We start from the raw sequence: 16,936 nt of genomic DNA on the forward strand, positions 1-16,936 counted from the left end.
GGGGGCGCCCGAGATCGTCAGGGCGCGAGGGGCTCCTGGACAGTACTGAGGGCGGAGGGCCCGTGACGAGCCCGAGCCACCTTGCGAGGTCCGGACCGCCACGCTGAGGGGCGGCGGCAACAGCGGCGGCAACAGCGGCGGCCCGCAGATCCGCAGACCCGCGCCCTGTTCTGGCCGGCGCCTCCCCCCGCCGCTCGCCCCGCCCCGCCGCTCGCCCCGCCCCTCCCCCCGCCCCTCCCCTTCCCCCTGCCGCTCGCCCCGCCCCGCCCCGCCCCGCCCCTCCCCGCGTGCTGCTGGGCTCCGAGGCCCCGCGGCCCCAACGTCCTCAGCGGCGCTCTGCGGCGGGGCCCGCCGGGCGGGGGAGGACCTGAGCGGCTGGGGCGGGAGGGCGCTTGGCGGTCCCAGGGCTGGTGCGGGCCGCCGCGGCGGGGCCAGAGCGGCCAGGCCCGGGCGGCATGGCGGGCGCGGCGGGGGCCCCGCAGCAGCAGCAGCAGCAGCAGCAGCAGCAGCAGCGCGTCGCGTGCCAGGTGTTCCCCGAGCGGCGGGCCCAGGGGGGGTCCGGGCAAGGGCTCCTCTCCAGCGTCTTCTCCAACGACCAGGGGTGCCAGCGGCTGCTCCTGAAGACGCTGGAGACAAGTAGGAGCGGGGCGGCGGCGGTGGGCCCCGGGTCGGGCCGGAGGGCGGGCGGGCGGGAGGCCTCCGCGCTCGCGCAGCCCGGGCAGCGAGGGGGCAGCGAGGGGGCAGCGGCGGTCGGGGCGGCCGGGGTCCGGGGGGCGGCTTCCGAGCAGCCGCGTTCTGCCAGCTGCTCTTGGCTGGGAGGCGTTATTTTATTTAAATTTCACTTAATTATTTAATTTTTTAAATTTATTTTTATTTTATTGATTGATTGATTGATTGATTGATTGTGAGGCGTTCTTAACCTTCCTACGCCTGCCGGGCTGCCGAGGGTAGAAACCTCGGAAACGGACTATAAAATCGTGTGTGCGCACCAGAATGCCTTTTTCTGGGGAGAAAGTTCCTAACTCCGCCATAGTCTCCAAAGGGTCCAGAACCTCTGCTGTGGGTTAAACAGGAGCTCGACTCCCTGCTGCCCGGGTCGCCTGGGGGGCTCAGTGGTTGAGCCTTCAGGTCGAGTCCTTGGAGTCCTGGGCCATAATACATTTGGCTATATGATATAAACCAAAACATAGAAAAAGAAAAGGAATCAAAGTTGGGTGTTTTTTTTAAGTGTTGAAAGCAAAAAACAGGTGAGTAAAAAAAAAAAAAGTAGTGGGAGATGAGAAGGATAGGTATAGGTTACTGCTTTATTATCCTGCCCCCTCCTAAGAGTGTTAACAGTAAAATAATTATTAGTACTGAGTATTTTTTTAATGTATATCAGGTGTCAGGATATATGCTCACACTTTACATTCATAAAACCTACTTCTCACAACCCTAAGAGAGAAATTTTTATCCCCCAACCCTTCCCTCTTTGTGTGTGCAGATAGGGATGGAGGGGATCAGGAAGTTAAGCCAGTCTTCCACACCCGATAAGGGAAGGGATACGAATTTGAACCCATGTCTAACTGCAGCCCATGCTCTTTCCACTGAGTTCCACTTCAAACCTCTAAAAGGCACAGTCCTGGTCCTTACTCATCTTTGAATTTCCCCACACCAGAACCTAGGAGGCGTTCCATACACATTTCCACAGGGATACAATCTCATCATTCCCATAACCCCGCTCCTCCTCCCCACTCCCTTGATTCCCCAGTATGCAGGTAACCTCAAGAAGATTGGAAAATCTTTGGGTGCTTAACTTTTGAACTGTGATTGGCAGCTATGAAGTAACCTTGCTTTAGGACAAGTAGGTTTAAGACTCTTAAGGAGTTAACAAAACTCTAGTGCAATGTCCCTGAGACTAGAGAAGTTGTGCACCAGGTAGTTGTTTGTTTTTAATTTTACTTATTTAGTCATGAGAGACACAGAGCGAGGCAGAGATACAGGCAGAGGGAGAAGCAGGGTTCCTGCGGGGAGCCCGATGCGGGACTCAGTCCCAGGACCCTGGGATTGAGACCTGAGCTGAAGGCAGATGCTCAACCGCTGAGTCGCCCAGGTGCCCTGGCTATTTGTCTATTTTATTAACACCTTTTAATTGTTGGAAAAATCCTTTCTTGTTCTGTAACTTCTATTCTTTGGTCCTCGTTCTGCCTTTTAAAAAAATATTGATGGGATTTATTCCCACATGGCACTCCTTCAAATACTTGAAGCCATTGTGGTCCTAGTTAAGTTTTTTATTCTCCTTTCCAAATCCACAGCTCCTTTCTTCTTACTGATTGAAGGCCTGTACTGTTCTAGTTGCCTTCTCCCCATGGAAGAGCTTCAGTTGGCAGTTCCTGTTTAGAGCGTGGTACTTAGAAAGGTCTACTGTTAGCTTGTGGTCTGACCAGGAAAGATGCCAGTGGGGCTACTTAACTACCTTCTTCTAATCTGGGTACCGTGCTGCAGTTCGTTTCTACGGATGTGACCCCAAATTCCCGCATTATTTCGGTATATGCTTTAATACAGTGTTTTCGATCATGTAGCTAAAAATGGGCTTTAAAATCATTTTTTATATTATTGAAGATGTTTAATAGTGCCCATCTTGATATTTGTATCAGTGTTTTATTTCATTAAAGACTTGTTTTTATGTTAACTTAAGCTGGTCTTTTCATATCCATTTTTAACAATTTTAAGATAGTATTACTTCATTAAGATTTGTGCGTTACTTTTTGATAATATACTGCTTTTTGGGTAATTTAATTGGTGCTATTTTTCTAACTAGCATATTTAATTGAATCAATATCTTTTTAGATCCTTATGTCAAACTTCTGCTTGATGCCATGAAGCACTCAGGTTGGTAAGTAATCATTTTTATACTGCTCGTCTCTGTTCTGGTTGCTAAAAACATGAAAACCCCAAACTGGAGCTACTTGCAGTTTTTCACTTTAGGCCACAAAGCCTTTTCCATATGGTAGGTGGTGATGGGCTATTCTTTCCAGGCAGGTGGTGTTCTCTTCCTACATCTTCTGCCCTAACTCTTAAGTCTCTGGCTCTACCATTACCTCCAGTGTTTAGTAAAGACCACATGTAAAGTCTTATAAATAATTACCGAACCTGGCTTTCCCGTTCTTCCAGCCTCAGCATTGTCCTTCATGGAGAAGAAATCTCAGCTTGTTAGGTAGGAGCCTTCCAGGTGTTGTTTAACTTTGAGATGATTAGAGGAGGTGACGTCTGAGGTCCACTTCTTAACCTCCTGGCCTGAAGGTAGCAACTCTAGCGTATTTCTAATGCGGTCTTAATCAGTGGACCAAATGCATTATGGGATCATGTCATGGAAGTTGATCGAGGACAGATTTTGCAGGGATGATTTCCTTATTTCACAGATGAGAAAACTTAGTCGTGAAGATTTCCCAAGGTTTCTTATGTGTTAGTGGTGGAGGGGGTGTTGATTATGTGGAGCTCCTGATTCCTCGCCCAGGGCTTTTCCCCCTGAACCACATGCACACTGATTTGGATGCTGTTTCTTTAATCCATTCTTGCCTTTTAGTGCTGTTAACAAAGAAAGACACTTTTCTTGTGAAGACTGTAATGGCAATGTCAGTGGAGGTTTTGATGCTTCGACATCTCAGGTAGGCATTTTTGCCAAGTTGTTCTCTTTCCCGATAATTGCTAACACCTTGGCATGTTGGCCATTCTTTTCGGCCACTAAAATGAATTAGTTACGGTTCTCACTCTTAAGTAGCTTATGTTCTCACAGGGGAGATAAGACAGTCATAAAGTTTGAGGCAGGTTAAACTATTGTAGGGGATGTGGTTACCATAATGGGACAGTGATGTGATTGCAAAATACCCACAGATTCAGCAAGTGCATGTAAAGCTTCTTCAGGGGCAAAGAAGATGAAGACTGTTGCCCGAAGAAGGGGTAGCATGAGCAAAGGTGGTGTGTTGGGAAAGGACAAGGCGTATTTGGGGAGTGGCACATTGTTTAGTGTAGCTGGGGGGCAGGAATGTGTGGGGAATATGGGGAAATAGAATTGGAAAGAAAGGTAAGCCATATGGTGGGAGGCTTTGAATACTGAACTAAAGAGTTTTACCTTTACCTGGTGAGAAGGGATATACGTTTACATATTTTTGATTAGGGGAATAAGTTTCTCATCTGGAAAATATGGGTAATGATTATATCTATCTTATAGTATGGTTATGAGAATTAAATGAGATACTTTGTGTAAGGTGGTTATCATAGTAAGCCTAGTTAAATGTTCAATAAATATTAGTTTTAAGTAATTGGAGGGTTTTGACAGCATCTTGGAGTTGGTAGAAGAATTAGGACCTGTGATGAGGGTGGATGAAGTTTTCATAAGTAACTCTTTCCATCTTGAACATATACCCCTGTTTAATGATACTTAGTTGTTTCTTCCTGGGGAATTGTACATGTATTTTGGTTACTTATAGCTGCTTCACAGTAATCATGAGAAAAAGAAACATGGCATAAGAGCATAAGAGTGAAAGGGCTTGGTTTTGGAGTCTGGTAGAGTTGAGTTCAAATCTAGTTCCCCTGCTTATTAGCTGTGGAGCTTGGGCAAGTTATTTGCATTATTCTCAGTTTTCTCATTTGGAAGCTGATAATAATAATACGTATAGCTTTCAAAATGGGTCTAGGTGAATTCATTTCCCCCTTGGGGTTAAATAGAGTGGACATTTTGAACTTTTATCTTCTCAGCAGTGTTGAGCATAGTTGGGCACTCTCTCCTTTTATTTTCTTTCTTTTTTTTTTTTAAGATTTTTATTTATTTATGCATGAGACACACACACACACACACACACACACACACACACAGATAGGGAGGCAGAGACACAGGCAGAGGGAGAAGCAGGCTCCACGCAGGGAGCCCGATGCGGGACTTGATCCTGGGTCTCCAGGATCCCGCCCTGGGCTGAAGGCAGGTGCTAAACCGCTGAGCCACCCAGGGCTGCCCATCTCTTTTTATTTTCTTAAGTTATATTTGTATTATGAGGTGTCTCATTCATACAGAAGAGTAAGAAACCTGTATGTATGCTTTTGGTCATAGTAATAAAACAAATCCCTGTCTAACTGCCACCCAGATTTGAGAAATAGAACACTGCCAGGACTTCAGAAGATTGTGTGCCCCTCTTGGACTACATTTCCTCTCCCTTTCTTAGTCTGACTCTTGTGATAATCATTTCCCGCTTTTCTGAATGGTTTAACATCTCTGTATACAAACAACATGTTATTTAGTTGCCTTGCTTTGAAGTTTTATACATGGAATACTTTGAGCTCTATGTGATACTTTGTGGTTTTGTGAAATCATATGGTATATAGTCTTCTGTAACAATTATTTTGTTGAGTGTGGTGAGATTCTTCTATTTTGTTGTACAACACCTTTATGTAGTTGGACTGCTGTATACTATTCCACTGTATGCCTGTACTGCAGTTTACTGTATTTAATATTGTTTCTGACTGTTATTATGAACAATGCTGCTGTGAGTATTTTTCACCTTTTCTCCTGGTGCACATGTGCAAAAGTTACTCCTGAGTATATGTCTAGGAGCAGAATTGCTGGGTCATATAGTTTGCATACACTTGATTTCAGTGGTGATAATGCCAGACACTTTCTTCCTCTCGTTTCCAGTATACGACACTCTGCTGGTTACTCCTGTGCTAGCTCACCTTCCTGTGTCAGCTGTTAAATGTTGAAATCTCTTAATCCTTGTGTTAAATCCCCTTCCTTTTTTCCTCTATTCTCTGCCAAGGGGATCTCATTTATTTTCCTAGGTCGGAGCTCTCTTTTTTAGCTTCACATCTGTATATTCAAATGCTCACTTAATACCTACCTAATACCTAATTGTGAGGCCCCTGAGGCCTCACAAATTTGTCCAAGTTCAAACTGATGGTTTATATCATCCCTTGTCCCCACCCAACCTGGTGTTGTAGTTTTGCATATCTCAGTGAATGGTACCACTATCTATCCTATTACCCAAAGCAGAAATGTAGAGATCATCCTTGCACCTCTGATTCCCTTCCCATATTCCATATCCATCACCAACTTTTATCCAACTTACTACCTAAATATTTTTTGAGGTATCCTACTATCCCTGCTCAGATACCATTATCTCTTGCCTAGAACACCTCCTTAGTCTTGAGCTAGTCTCTCTCTACATCCAGTTTTGGTCATCTTCTGCTTATTTTTCCAACTATAGTCAAAAGGGTAAAAACAAACAAAAGGATTCCCCTGTTCCACTCTTCCCTTTCAGTGACTACCCACTATTCTCAGGATAAGGTGATTGGGCTCTAGCCAACCTCACCAGCCTTATTTCATGCCTGTCACTTACAGTTCTGTGCTACAGCAGTGCAGGCCTGTTTTCAGCGTCTCAGACATTCTATTCCTTCATGCCCCTTGCCTTTGCACAGGTTGCTTGGTCTGAAATGCTACCTTCCCCACCTCTCAAATTTAACTCGTTCTCTTCGATGAGATCCCATTTTAAACATTCCTTCTGCAGAGATGCCTTTTCCAATCCTCTAGACCAGATCAGGCATTCTCATTGTATGCACTGATGACATCCTGGGTTTTTCTTCGTGACAACTGTCATTGCATGTCTTTAAACATTTTGGTAAATATTTGATTAATTTCTAGTGCCATTAGAAGATTATACATTATTAAATTATAATTACAGATGATAAATTATAAATAGACTCTGAATCTACTAGTAGGTTGTAAGAAATATTAGTTGAAAGATGAATGTTGGATGAATGTATGTAAAATATCTGGCACATACCCTGGTGTCTGGCACATAGTAAGTACACCACAAGTGGTGACTATTGTTATTAGGATCCCTCATGTCTTTATTATTCTTATAGGGTCCTGCTCAGTGTGCTGTTGGCTTTTTGCACTTCTTTCTGAAGGTCTTTCTGAGGATTTTCCCTGGCAATTCTAGTAGAATGAGACAGTGGTGGTCATTCATTGTTGATTCATTGCTCATTCAGAAACTTGATAAGAAGCAGTTTACATGTATTCTCATTTAATTCTCACAATTGTATGAGGTAGGTACTCTAATTATCTCCTTTTTATGGTTGAGGAAACCAAGGCACAGAGAAGTTAAGAAACTTGCCCAAGGTCACTGAGTTAGTAAGGAGTGGGGCTGGAGTTTGCATCTGCTTCATTCCAAAGCCCACTCCTAATATGATGCTGTGGAGTCCAGCAGCCCACTGAGGATGGCATTTAAGTGCTATTGTAGTTTAGAGAGAAGAGGGAGAAGTTGGTCATTGGGAAGGTTTGTTGGAGCATGTATGTTAGGACCAGGCCTTGATGGATGGATAGGTGTGGGGTTGGAGGAGAAGGTGGGTGGATGAGATAGAGAAGATGGGATTTACAAAATAGAGTAGATGTTAGAAATAATGGAACTTTTCTTATTTTGGTGCCTCCTAGATTGTTTTGTGCCAGAACAACATCCGTAATCAGGCCCATATGAACAGAGTGGTCACCCACGAGCTCGTTCATGCGTTCGATCACTGTCGTGCTCATGTCAACTGGTTCACTGATGTCAGACATTTGGCCTGCTCAGAGGTGAGTTTTATTGTAAAGGATACTTTTTTCTCCTGGAACACTCTTAAGTTTGAACATTTAATTGAAATATAATGCTTAAGACTCTCCCTTTGCCCCTCATCCCCCCCTCAAATATTCATGAGAGACAGAGAGAGAGGCAGAGACACAGGCAGAGGGAGAGGCAGCCTCCATGCAGGGACCCCGATGTGGGATTCGATCTTGGGACTCCAAGATCACGCCCTGAGCGAAAGGCAGATGCTCAACCGCGGAGCCATGCAGGCGTCCCTATGATAACCATTTTTAACCATTTAACCAAATAAGCAATTTTCCTGTGGAGTAAACTATAAATGTAAAAACTAATGCTGGTTAACACTGGCTGGGGACTGTTATGCCAAACACTGTTCCTTTTGTGGATTCTTACTGAGTCTTCTCAACAGTCCATCCAGGTAGATGCTATGATCTCATGTTCTACATGTTGAAAGGGAGACATTTATTGAGGTCCATGGTTAATAAGTGGCAGAGGCAGGATTACAACCAGGGTTCTTTTTTTTTTTTTTTTTTTTTTTTAAGATTTTATTTATTTGAGGGAGAGAGAGAGAGAGAGACAGATAGTGACAGAAAGCACAAGTGAGGAGGAGAGGAAGAAGCAGGATCCCTATTGAGTGGGGAGCCCAATGAGGGACTCAATCCCAGGACCCCGGGATCATGACCTCAGTCAAAGGCAGACATTTAACTGACTGAGCCACCCAGGTGTCCCACAACCAGGGTTCTTAACCAGCCTGCTGTCTGCCTTCTGTAGGCAAAGCTCCTTGCTTGCTCTAGAGTAAAACATTTAGTCTCAAAAACATATAAAAAGTTTTTTATTGTTAAGCACTTTGGATTGCTCTCAGAAGTGCAGTATATTTATGCTCTTAGAGAGACATATGTATTTAATACTTGCATTTCATTAGTTGAAGAGTGCAGTGTGCTGAGAAGTAAAAAAAAAAAAACTAATATAAATTTAAGCTTATACTTTATAACTTGGGTTATTTTCTCTTTCCCTTGAAACTAATAAGCAGCCCCACTGCATTTAATTATAACTCATATTATTTGGAGAGTAGACTGAAACCTGAGTTTTTAAATAGATCTCTCTCGGGTGTTATGAGAATTAATGCCTGTTAGCTAGTTACAGTGTGTTAAGTGCCTTCCACTCCTCAGAGGAATGAGACCATGTTATTGTAGAAGTAACAGGAAGTGGGCCATTCTGTTTGCAGTATGTCAGCAAAAATGTGGCCAGTTTGGCAGTAGCATCTATGTAGGTAGTTCTAAGACTTTTTTTTCATCTATCGAAGCTAAAATTTACCTTAAAAATATAGTGAATTAGAAAATATATCCTAACTTCAGGCTGTCCTGCCTGACCAGTTTGGAATGTTCTTGTTCTTGGAATGTTCTTGGTTAAGTTTCAAGAACTTAATTTTTCATAGGACAATTGAGGCCCTGGAGGAAAGCATGAATTTACAGAGGTTTAAGAAGGTTCCAGGAGAGTTTCAGTATTTTGGGCTAAGGGCAGGAGGTTCCTATTCTTAAAGTGTCTTGGATACTAATGTGTTTAATTTTAAGCTTACGTTGAAATTCAGTTTGTAGATCTTTGGAAGAATGCTTTCTTGCAGTCCTTTTGGTAATTTCTAGAAATGTTTGTATCTCATAGAGAACATGGACTTTTCCACTCTGAGGTCCAACTTTCTGATTTTTGGTTTCAAAAGAAATTAGTTCTTTCAATAAGGTTACAGTGTAAAGTTTTGAAGATTCCCTTTGATAAATGGTTGACCCTCTCCCGACCCACAGTTTATTTTGCATTGTCTAGCCCATGGATATCAGCTCTTTTTCTTAATGTAGTCTTATGTCAGAGTTTAAAACATCCTTTAAAAAAAGTCCTGTGGGGATCCCTGGGTGGCGCAGTGGTTTAGCGCCTGCCTTTGGCCTAGGGCGTGATCCTGGAGACCCAGGATCGAATCCCACGTCGGGCTCCCAGTGCATGGAGCCTGCTTCTCCCTCTGCCTGTGTCTCTGCCTCTCTCTCTCTCTCTGTGTGACTATCATAAATAAATAAAAATTAAAAAAAAAAAAAAAAAAAAAGTCCTGTGGAGGGGATCCCTGGGTGGCTCAGCGGTTTAGCGCCTGCCTTTGGCCCAGGGCGTGATCCTGGAGTCCCGGGATCGAGTCCCACATCAGGCTCCTGGCATGGAGCCTGCTTCTCCCTCCTCCTGTGTCTCTGCCTCTCTCTCTCTCTGTCTATGATAAATAAATAAATAAATCTTAAAAAAAAAAAAAAGTCCTGTGGATACTCTATTCTCAGAAAGGCATGTTAATTTTAAATTCTTTTACAGAGTTTTTAGAGCACAAGCACTTACTTTCTTTCTGTTTGCCTCTCTGTCTTTGTGATAGGTTCGAGCTGCTAACCTTAGTGGAGACTGCTCACTTGTAAATGAAATTTTCAGGTTGCATTTTGGATTGAAACGACATCATCAGGTAAAACTAACATATGAAATCACTTACCCTCCAGAGTGCTGTGAGTGGAAATAATGCATAAAGAGAAGTACATTTGGTATTTGAAATGTGAAAGAACTACTGTGGAAACAATTCAGAATATATACTGTTTATGCCAAACAGGTGGAATTTAGTTCTACTTTTTAATTACAGGCAAGCTGTGTGACTCAGTGAGAGACTTTAATAGTGAAAAGAACTATATGATCTTGTTCTTGGGATCCTTTTGGAAGCAGGTGGATGAAGAATGGACACAAAATCACAGCCTAACTTTGATCCCCGCAGTCCTGGACTTCTATTCTGCGACTCCCACAGTATTCCCGAGACAAAAAAGTAGTACTTTTCAGAACAGAGACTACCCTGCAGCACAGTTTATGGCTGCATACTAATGTGCCTTTAAAGGCTGTACGACATAATAGCAAAGCTTTGAATTAGCACAGACTTGACTATGATAAGTCTCTCCTCTTTTTCCCTTGGGTAGCAGCAGCAGAAAGTGAATAGAACAGGGGTGCCTGGGTGGCTCAGTTGGTTAAGTGTCTGCCTTTGGTTCAGGTCATGGTCCCAGGGCCCTGGGATCAAGCCCCGTGTCAGGCTTCCTGCTCAGTGAGGAGCCTACTTCTGCCTCTGCCGCTGCTCCCCTTGCTGTGCTTTCTCTCCCTCTCTGTCTCTGTCAAATAAATATATAAAATCTTAAAAAAAGGAAAATGAATAGAACTAGCAACAGGTTGGAAACTATGTGGAGGTAGTAGGGGCTCAGTTGAGGGAGAACAGTCTGAGAGAATGGAGTCCCTCCTTTGGACAGCATGTACCCCAAGGATACAAACATCAGTTACCATAACTGATGGTAAAATATGGTAGACTCACATAGTTTTAGCAGAAACTTATATTACATTTGGAAAGAAGTAAGCCTGAACTGTGGTGCCTCCCAAACTTGTAGCTCCAGGAGACAACTTTTTACCATCTTTTTTTTTTCCCCCTGGAAGGGAGAAACTTCCTCTTAGTGGCAATTGCTGTCATAATTCCTTATGGCTCATCCTCTCTTTCTTACTCTTTTATGCCTGGGGTTTATTTTTAAAATCAATGTTTAGTGTAATTTAGGTCGAGAAGCACTGATTTATATTCTAATAGTAGTGAGCATCTCCAGCTCAGGCGTGCTGCCCAGGGTGAAGTGAAGCAGGGAACACATGTAGAAAATGAATGAATGACGATTATTTGTCATGAAAAGGTTAGAAGTCCTTCTTTTTAACTTTAGTTTGGGGTTGTGAAGAAATAAATGGATTTAAAGCTCTCTAAGAATTGAAATGATAAGACCTTCTGTTTCTTAACATATTTAGAATACTGAGAGATTCTAACCAATTACTATGTAACTAGATAATTTATTTTCTTAGGTAGACAATTTAATACCTATGCAAAGAACACTCAGGAAAAAAAAAGTTGTTTGATTTTTTTTCTCCTGAAAAATCAAAACACCCTCAGATTTTGTGTATATGTATGTGTAGCTTCCTAATGCCTCCATGGGACATGCAGGATAGGTTATCTAGTATTAGTCAGCTGGGAAGTAAAGGAAGAAAAAGGCATAGAAGTAAAGTATATTTTAAATCTATTTAAAGGGATCCCTGGGTGGCGCAGCGGTTTGGCGCCTGCCTTTGGCCCAGGGCGCGATCCTGGAGACCCGGGATCGAATCCCATATCAGGCTCCCGGTGCATGGAGCCTGCTTCTCCCTCTGCCTGTGTCTCTGCCTCTCTCTCTCTCTGTGACTATCATAAGTAAATAAATAAAAAAAAAATTAAGAAAAAAAAAATAAATCTATTTAAATTTTATTAAAAATCCAACCAGAACCTTATTTGTAGAGTTTTGTGTGTTTGTTTGATTTTTGCAAATTGGGGGTTACTGTTTGTTGGACTGCCTACAACTTCAGAGAATGACATCTGGAGAAGATGAAAAAATGGAGGTCTTACTTATACCTAAATAATTTTAGATTGAGCTAAAAATATTCTATAATTTAAGAGTTATGTTTCTACTTCTACTTAGAATGACAGAAATTAATAAAATAATATGGAAGGGAATTAATTCTTTTTTTCCATTTATTTTTTAAAATTTAAATTTACATATTAATTAACATATAGTGTATTACTAGTTTCACAGGTAGAGCTCAGTGATTCATCAGTCTTATATAATACCCAGTGCTCATCACATCACATGCCCATCACCCAGTTACCCTATCCCCCTACCCCCTCCCCTCCAGCGACCCTCAGTTTATTTCCTATGATTAAGAGTCTCTTGTGGTTTGTCTCCCTCTCTGATTTCATCTTATTTTATTTTTCCTTCTCTTTCCCTGTGATCTCTTAAATTCCACAGATGAATGAGATCATATGGTAACTGTCTTTCTCTGATTGACTTATTTTGCTTAGCATAACACCCTCTAGTTCCATCCATGTCATTGCAAAATGGCAAGATTATATATATTTTTTTGATGGCTGAGTCATATTCCATTGTATATAAATCCTACATCTTTATGCATTCACCTGTCTGTGGACATCTGGGTACTTTCCATAGTTTAGCTATTGTGGACATTGCTGCTATAAACATTGGGGTGCAGGTGCCCCTTCAGTGATCTGAAGACAGGGTGCAAAATACAAATGTTTGGGGGTAAATACCTAATAGTGCAATTGCTGGGTTGTAGGGTAGCTCTATTTTCAGCTTTTTGAGGAACCTCCATACTGTTTTCCAGATTGGCTGTACCAGCTTGCATTCCCACCAACAGTGGAAGGGGGTTCGAAAGGGATTTAATTCTGATTATGGGGCGGCCCGGGTGGCTCAGTGGTTTAGCGCCTGCCTTCAGCCCAGGGCCTGATTCTGGGGACCCAGGATCGAGTCCCATGTTGGGTTCCCTGCATGGAGCCGAGCCTGCTTCTCCCTCTGCCTCTCCCTCTCTCTCTCTCGCTCTCGCTCTCTCTGTCTCTCTCATGAATAAATAAAATCTTTAAAAAAATTATGATTATGGTCAGACATTATATAAAATGTCATTATTTCGTGATGAAATTGCCACATAAAATTAAAGCCACATACTTTTCTTTTTCCTTAGACTTGTGTGCGAGACAGAGCCATTCTTTCTATCCTGGCTGTTAGGAATATCAGCAAAGAAGTAGCCCAAAAGGCTGTTGATGAAGTTTTTGAATCTTGTTTCAATGACCAGGAACCTTTTGGAAGGATCCCACATAACAAGACTTATGCAAGATATGCACATAGAGACTTTCAAAATCGTGATCGGTATTACTCAAATATATGAAGACAATGACATTTTATATTACGGAGCTTCTGTGATCATGAAGAAAATATGGTTCTTAAGTGGACAAACATATAAAATATAAATGATCAATTAAATAGAGGTAAAACACAGAAGATACTGATTCTAGCATACGATCAGAAAAAGTAACTGTGGTAAAAGGGAAACTGCCTTAAACTCCAAGGCAAAAATTGTAACTTTATAGTAAACCATTTGATAAATAAGGCAAATAAATTACATTTTTGTATTTTCTGTGTTATACTTGTGTTTTTTATTATTTGTGTGTTTTTTTAAGATTGTGAGTTGTTTTTGTTACATATTAAAATTTGGTTATGAAAACTGTGAAATGTGTCCTTATATGAAGTTGACTACTGTTGATATATGAAGGTGACTACTGTTGGTATTTACATTAAACGTAAAGAAAAATGTACTGATTTTATTATAGGATGTTTATCGAGATGTTATGGTAAAAAATGCAAAGAATGAAAATTGGGAATGATTCATTCTATGATCAATGCCTCCCTTCTCCCTCTTCTTTCAACATATATGTGGGGACTATATACATGACTTAATTTTCTGAGGACAGTCCTGATTAGATTTTTCTTTTGTAAAGGCAGTGCATTAGATTTATAATGTAATTGAGGTTAATTTTTATGTATGTATAAGATTTTTCGTATAATCATTCTCAAATCTTTTGTCAGGCCCTGTGTCTGAGTTTTAGATTCAGAAAACACGTCATCTTATCTATTCCCCTTAACTGAGAGCTGCATCTTCCACCTGTCCCTGGCAAATGTCTCCTGGCCTATGTCCAGACTGAAAGACAGTGATGCCTGTGTATACATGTGGCTTATTAAGGGTTTAAAGACAAGGAAGTTGGCAGGATTATTTCTTGGGAGTTAAAATTTGATTAAATTGTAAAGTGATACCCAAGCTTGATAACTTACTAAACATTAAAAACAAAGTTTGAGGATTCTGGGAAGACAGCAGAGTAGGAAACAACAGAAATCTGTCTCCCCACCTAGACAAAATTACACTGGCAGAGTCTTATATAAATATTCTGAAACTTGAGCCTGAAGGCTCCTAACTTGGAGGGAAAGGCTTAGGTGGGAAATTGTCAATTTTGGTCAGTTGCAGCTCTTAGCCTAGCACAGTAGCCCCATCTCGGAGCACTCTGCCCTGTGGCAGACGGCTGTATGTGTGTTCCTGGAGTAGGTTGTGCACAGACTGGAGCCAGCATGGGCAAAAAGCACCCTGTCTTCCATGTTTTTGGGACTTGCTCTGATTACTGCTTCTAAACAGAGAGGTTCAAAGAGAGGTGGTGACATTGTTGTACCCCCCTTCCATTTTTGTAAACTACTTTCCATCCGGCTGAAGTGACTTTCAGGGTCTTTAAAGGGCTGGTGCCTTTTTTTGTTTTTGTTTTTGTTTTTTGGTCCTTCATTTTCCTCTTTGGTATCAGACATTGAAAATTAGACCATTGAAAAACAATGGCAGGAGCGCCTGGGGGGCTCAGTCAGTTAAGCACCTGCCTTCAGCTCAGGTCATGATCCCAGGGAACTGGGATAGAGCCCTGAGCAGGGAGCCTGCTTTTCTCTGTCCCTCTGCCACTCCCCCTGCTTGAGCCTTGTTGTGCTCGCTCTCTCAAATAAATAAATAAATAAAATCTTAAAAACAAAAACAAACCCCGCCCAAAAGGAAAACAGGGGGAGTTAGGAAGTCATCAGGCATGTCTGGGGAAAGGCACAGGCTCAGAAAAATACAAGACCCGAGTTTACACCTCAGGCTGATCCCTTGACACAGAGACAGCCTGTACCAATTGAAAGCAAAACCAAAAACTAAAACCCAAAACAACAGCTAGCTCTGGGGAAGCAGAAGAATCTGATTTCCAGAGTTACCACATTATTAGATTCGAATGTCTAGTTTTCAACCCCCCAAATCACAAGGCATACAAAGGATACACAAGATATACACAAGAAAGTATGGCCCATTCCAAGGAGAAAATAAACTAACAGAAACTTGCCCTGGAAAAACCTGATGGTGGATTTAGCAGACAAAGAGTTTAAAACAACTGTCTTAAAGATGCTCAAAGAACTAAAGGCAAATGTGGAGAAAGTCAAGAAATGATGTACAAACAAAATGGAAATATCAATAAAGAGAAAAAACCAAAAAGACCTAGAAAGTACAATAACAAATGACAAAAATCCACTTGAGGGATTCAAAGGCAGATTTGGGCAGGCAGAAGAAAGAATCCGTAAACTTGAAGAAAAGGAAAATTATTGAGTCTAAGGAACCGAAAGAAAAAAGATTGAAGAAAATGGAACAGAGCATAAGATACATTCTGACAGATACAATCAAGTTGGCCAACATATGCATGGTGGAAGTCCCAGAAAGAGAAGAGAGAGAGGCAGAGAGAATATTTGAAGAAATAATGGTTTGTAACTCCACATTTTCTTTTCTATATAATATTAGATACTAATACATTAAAAAAGTTATTAGTTTGTGTTTGGGTCACACAATGAATAAATGTGTAATTCTGTGGCACCAACAACTGAAAAAGATAAAGACAGTTTTAAAGGAGTAGAACTTTTGTATGTTGTTGAAGTTAAACCGGTATAAATTCAAAATAGTGTTAAACCTTTATGATGCTAAATATAATCCCCATGGTAACTACAGCAAAATAGCTATATGATATACACAAAAGGACATGAAAAAAAGCATATTTTAATTAGAAAAATATGTAGCAAGACACCTCAGGTAAATTTCCTCTTATCAGTAATTATTTTAGCAGATTGTATTTATTTATTTTAGAAATAGCATGAGTGGGGGAGGGGCAGAGAGAGAATGGCAAGCAGACTCCATGCTGAGCATGGACCTCCAGGCGGGGCCCAATCCCATGACCCTGAGATTATGACCTGAACCGAAATCAAGAGTTGTATAGTCTGAGTCACCCAGGCGCCCCTCAGTTATTATTTTAAATGTAAGTGGATTAAACTCTCCAATCAAAAGATTGGCAAGATACTGGCAAAATGGATTTAAAAAAAAATAGCCCAACTATAAGATGTTTACAAAAGCCTCAGCTAGGATGCAAACACAAATAGATTAAAAGTGAAATGGTGGAAAAGGAATTCTATGCAAATAGTAACCAAAAGAGAGCAGGGTTGGATATACTAACAGACAAAATAGACTGTAAATCAAAAAAGTTTACAAGAGAGACACTCGGGTGGCTCAGTGGTTAAGCATCTGCCTTTGGTTCAGGTCATGATTCTGTAGTCCTGGGATCGAGTCCTATATCAGGCTCCCTCTAGCCTGCCTCTCCCTCTGCCTGTGTCCCTGCCTCTCCTTGTGTCTCTCATGAATAAATAAAAAATCATTAAAAAAAAGTTTACAAGAGACAAAGAAGGATATTGTATATTAATAAAAGCTTCAGTAGAGCAGGAAGATATAACATTTACATGTCTAATAACAGACCACCAAAATAGGTGAAGCAAAAGAGACATAGTTAAGGGGAGAAATAGATAGTTCTACAATAATAGCTGGAAACTTCACTG

At 41.6% G+C, this 16,936-nt stretch overlaps 1 protein-coding gene across 5 annotated transcripts; it reads left to right on the forward strand.

Annotated features, from left to right (window-relative positions):
* Positions 1–432: 432 nt before the first annotated feature.
* Positions 433–13,635, forward strand: ATP23 (ATP23 metallopeptidase and ATP synthase assembly factor homolog). 5 transcript variants are annotated; one of them, XM_077913605.1, is made up of 6 exons: positions 433–636; positions 2,830–2,875; positions 3,566–3,647; positions 7,463–7,600; positions 10,003–10,086; positions 13,188–13,635. In XM_077913605.1, the coding sequence occupies exons 1-6, from the start codon at positions 456–458 to the stop codon at positions 13,389–13,391; spliced, it is 735 nt and encodes a 244-aa protein (XP_077769731.1). In that variant the 5' UTR covers positions 433–455; the 3' UTR covers positions 13,392–13,635. The 5 variants fall into 5 exon arrangements, with proteins under 5 accessions (XP_077769731.1, XP_077769733.1, XP_077769735.1 ...); XM_077913607.1 differs by having other exon boundaries at positions 509–527; XM_077913606.1 differs by lacking the exon at positions 433–636 and adding an exon at positions 1,042–2,526.
* The last annotated feature ends 3,301 nt before the right edge of the window (positions 13,636–16,936 follow it).

This window comes from Canis aureus, chromosome 11 (assembly GCF_053574225.1).
Source record: "Canis aureus isolate CA01 chromosome 11, VMU_Caureus_v.1.0, whole genome shotgun sequence".
Lineage (NCBI taxonomy): Eukaryota > Metazoa > Chordata > Mammalia > Carnivora > Canidae > Canis > Canis aureus.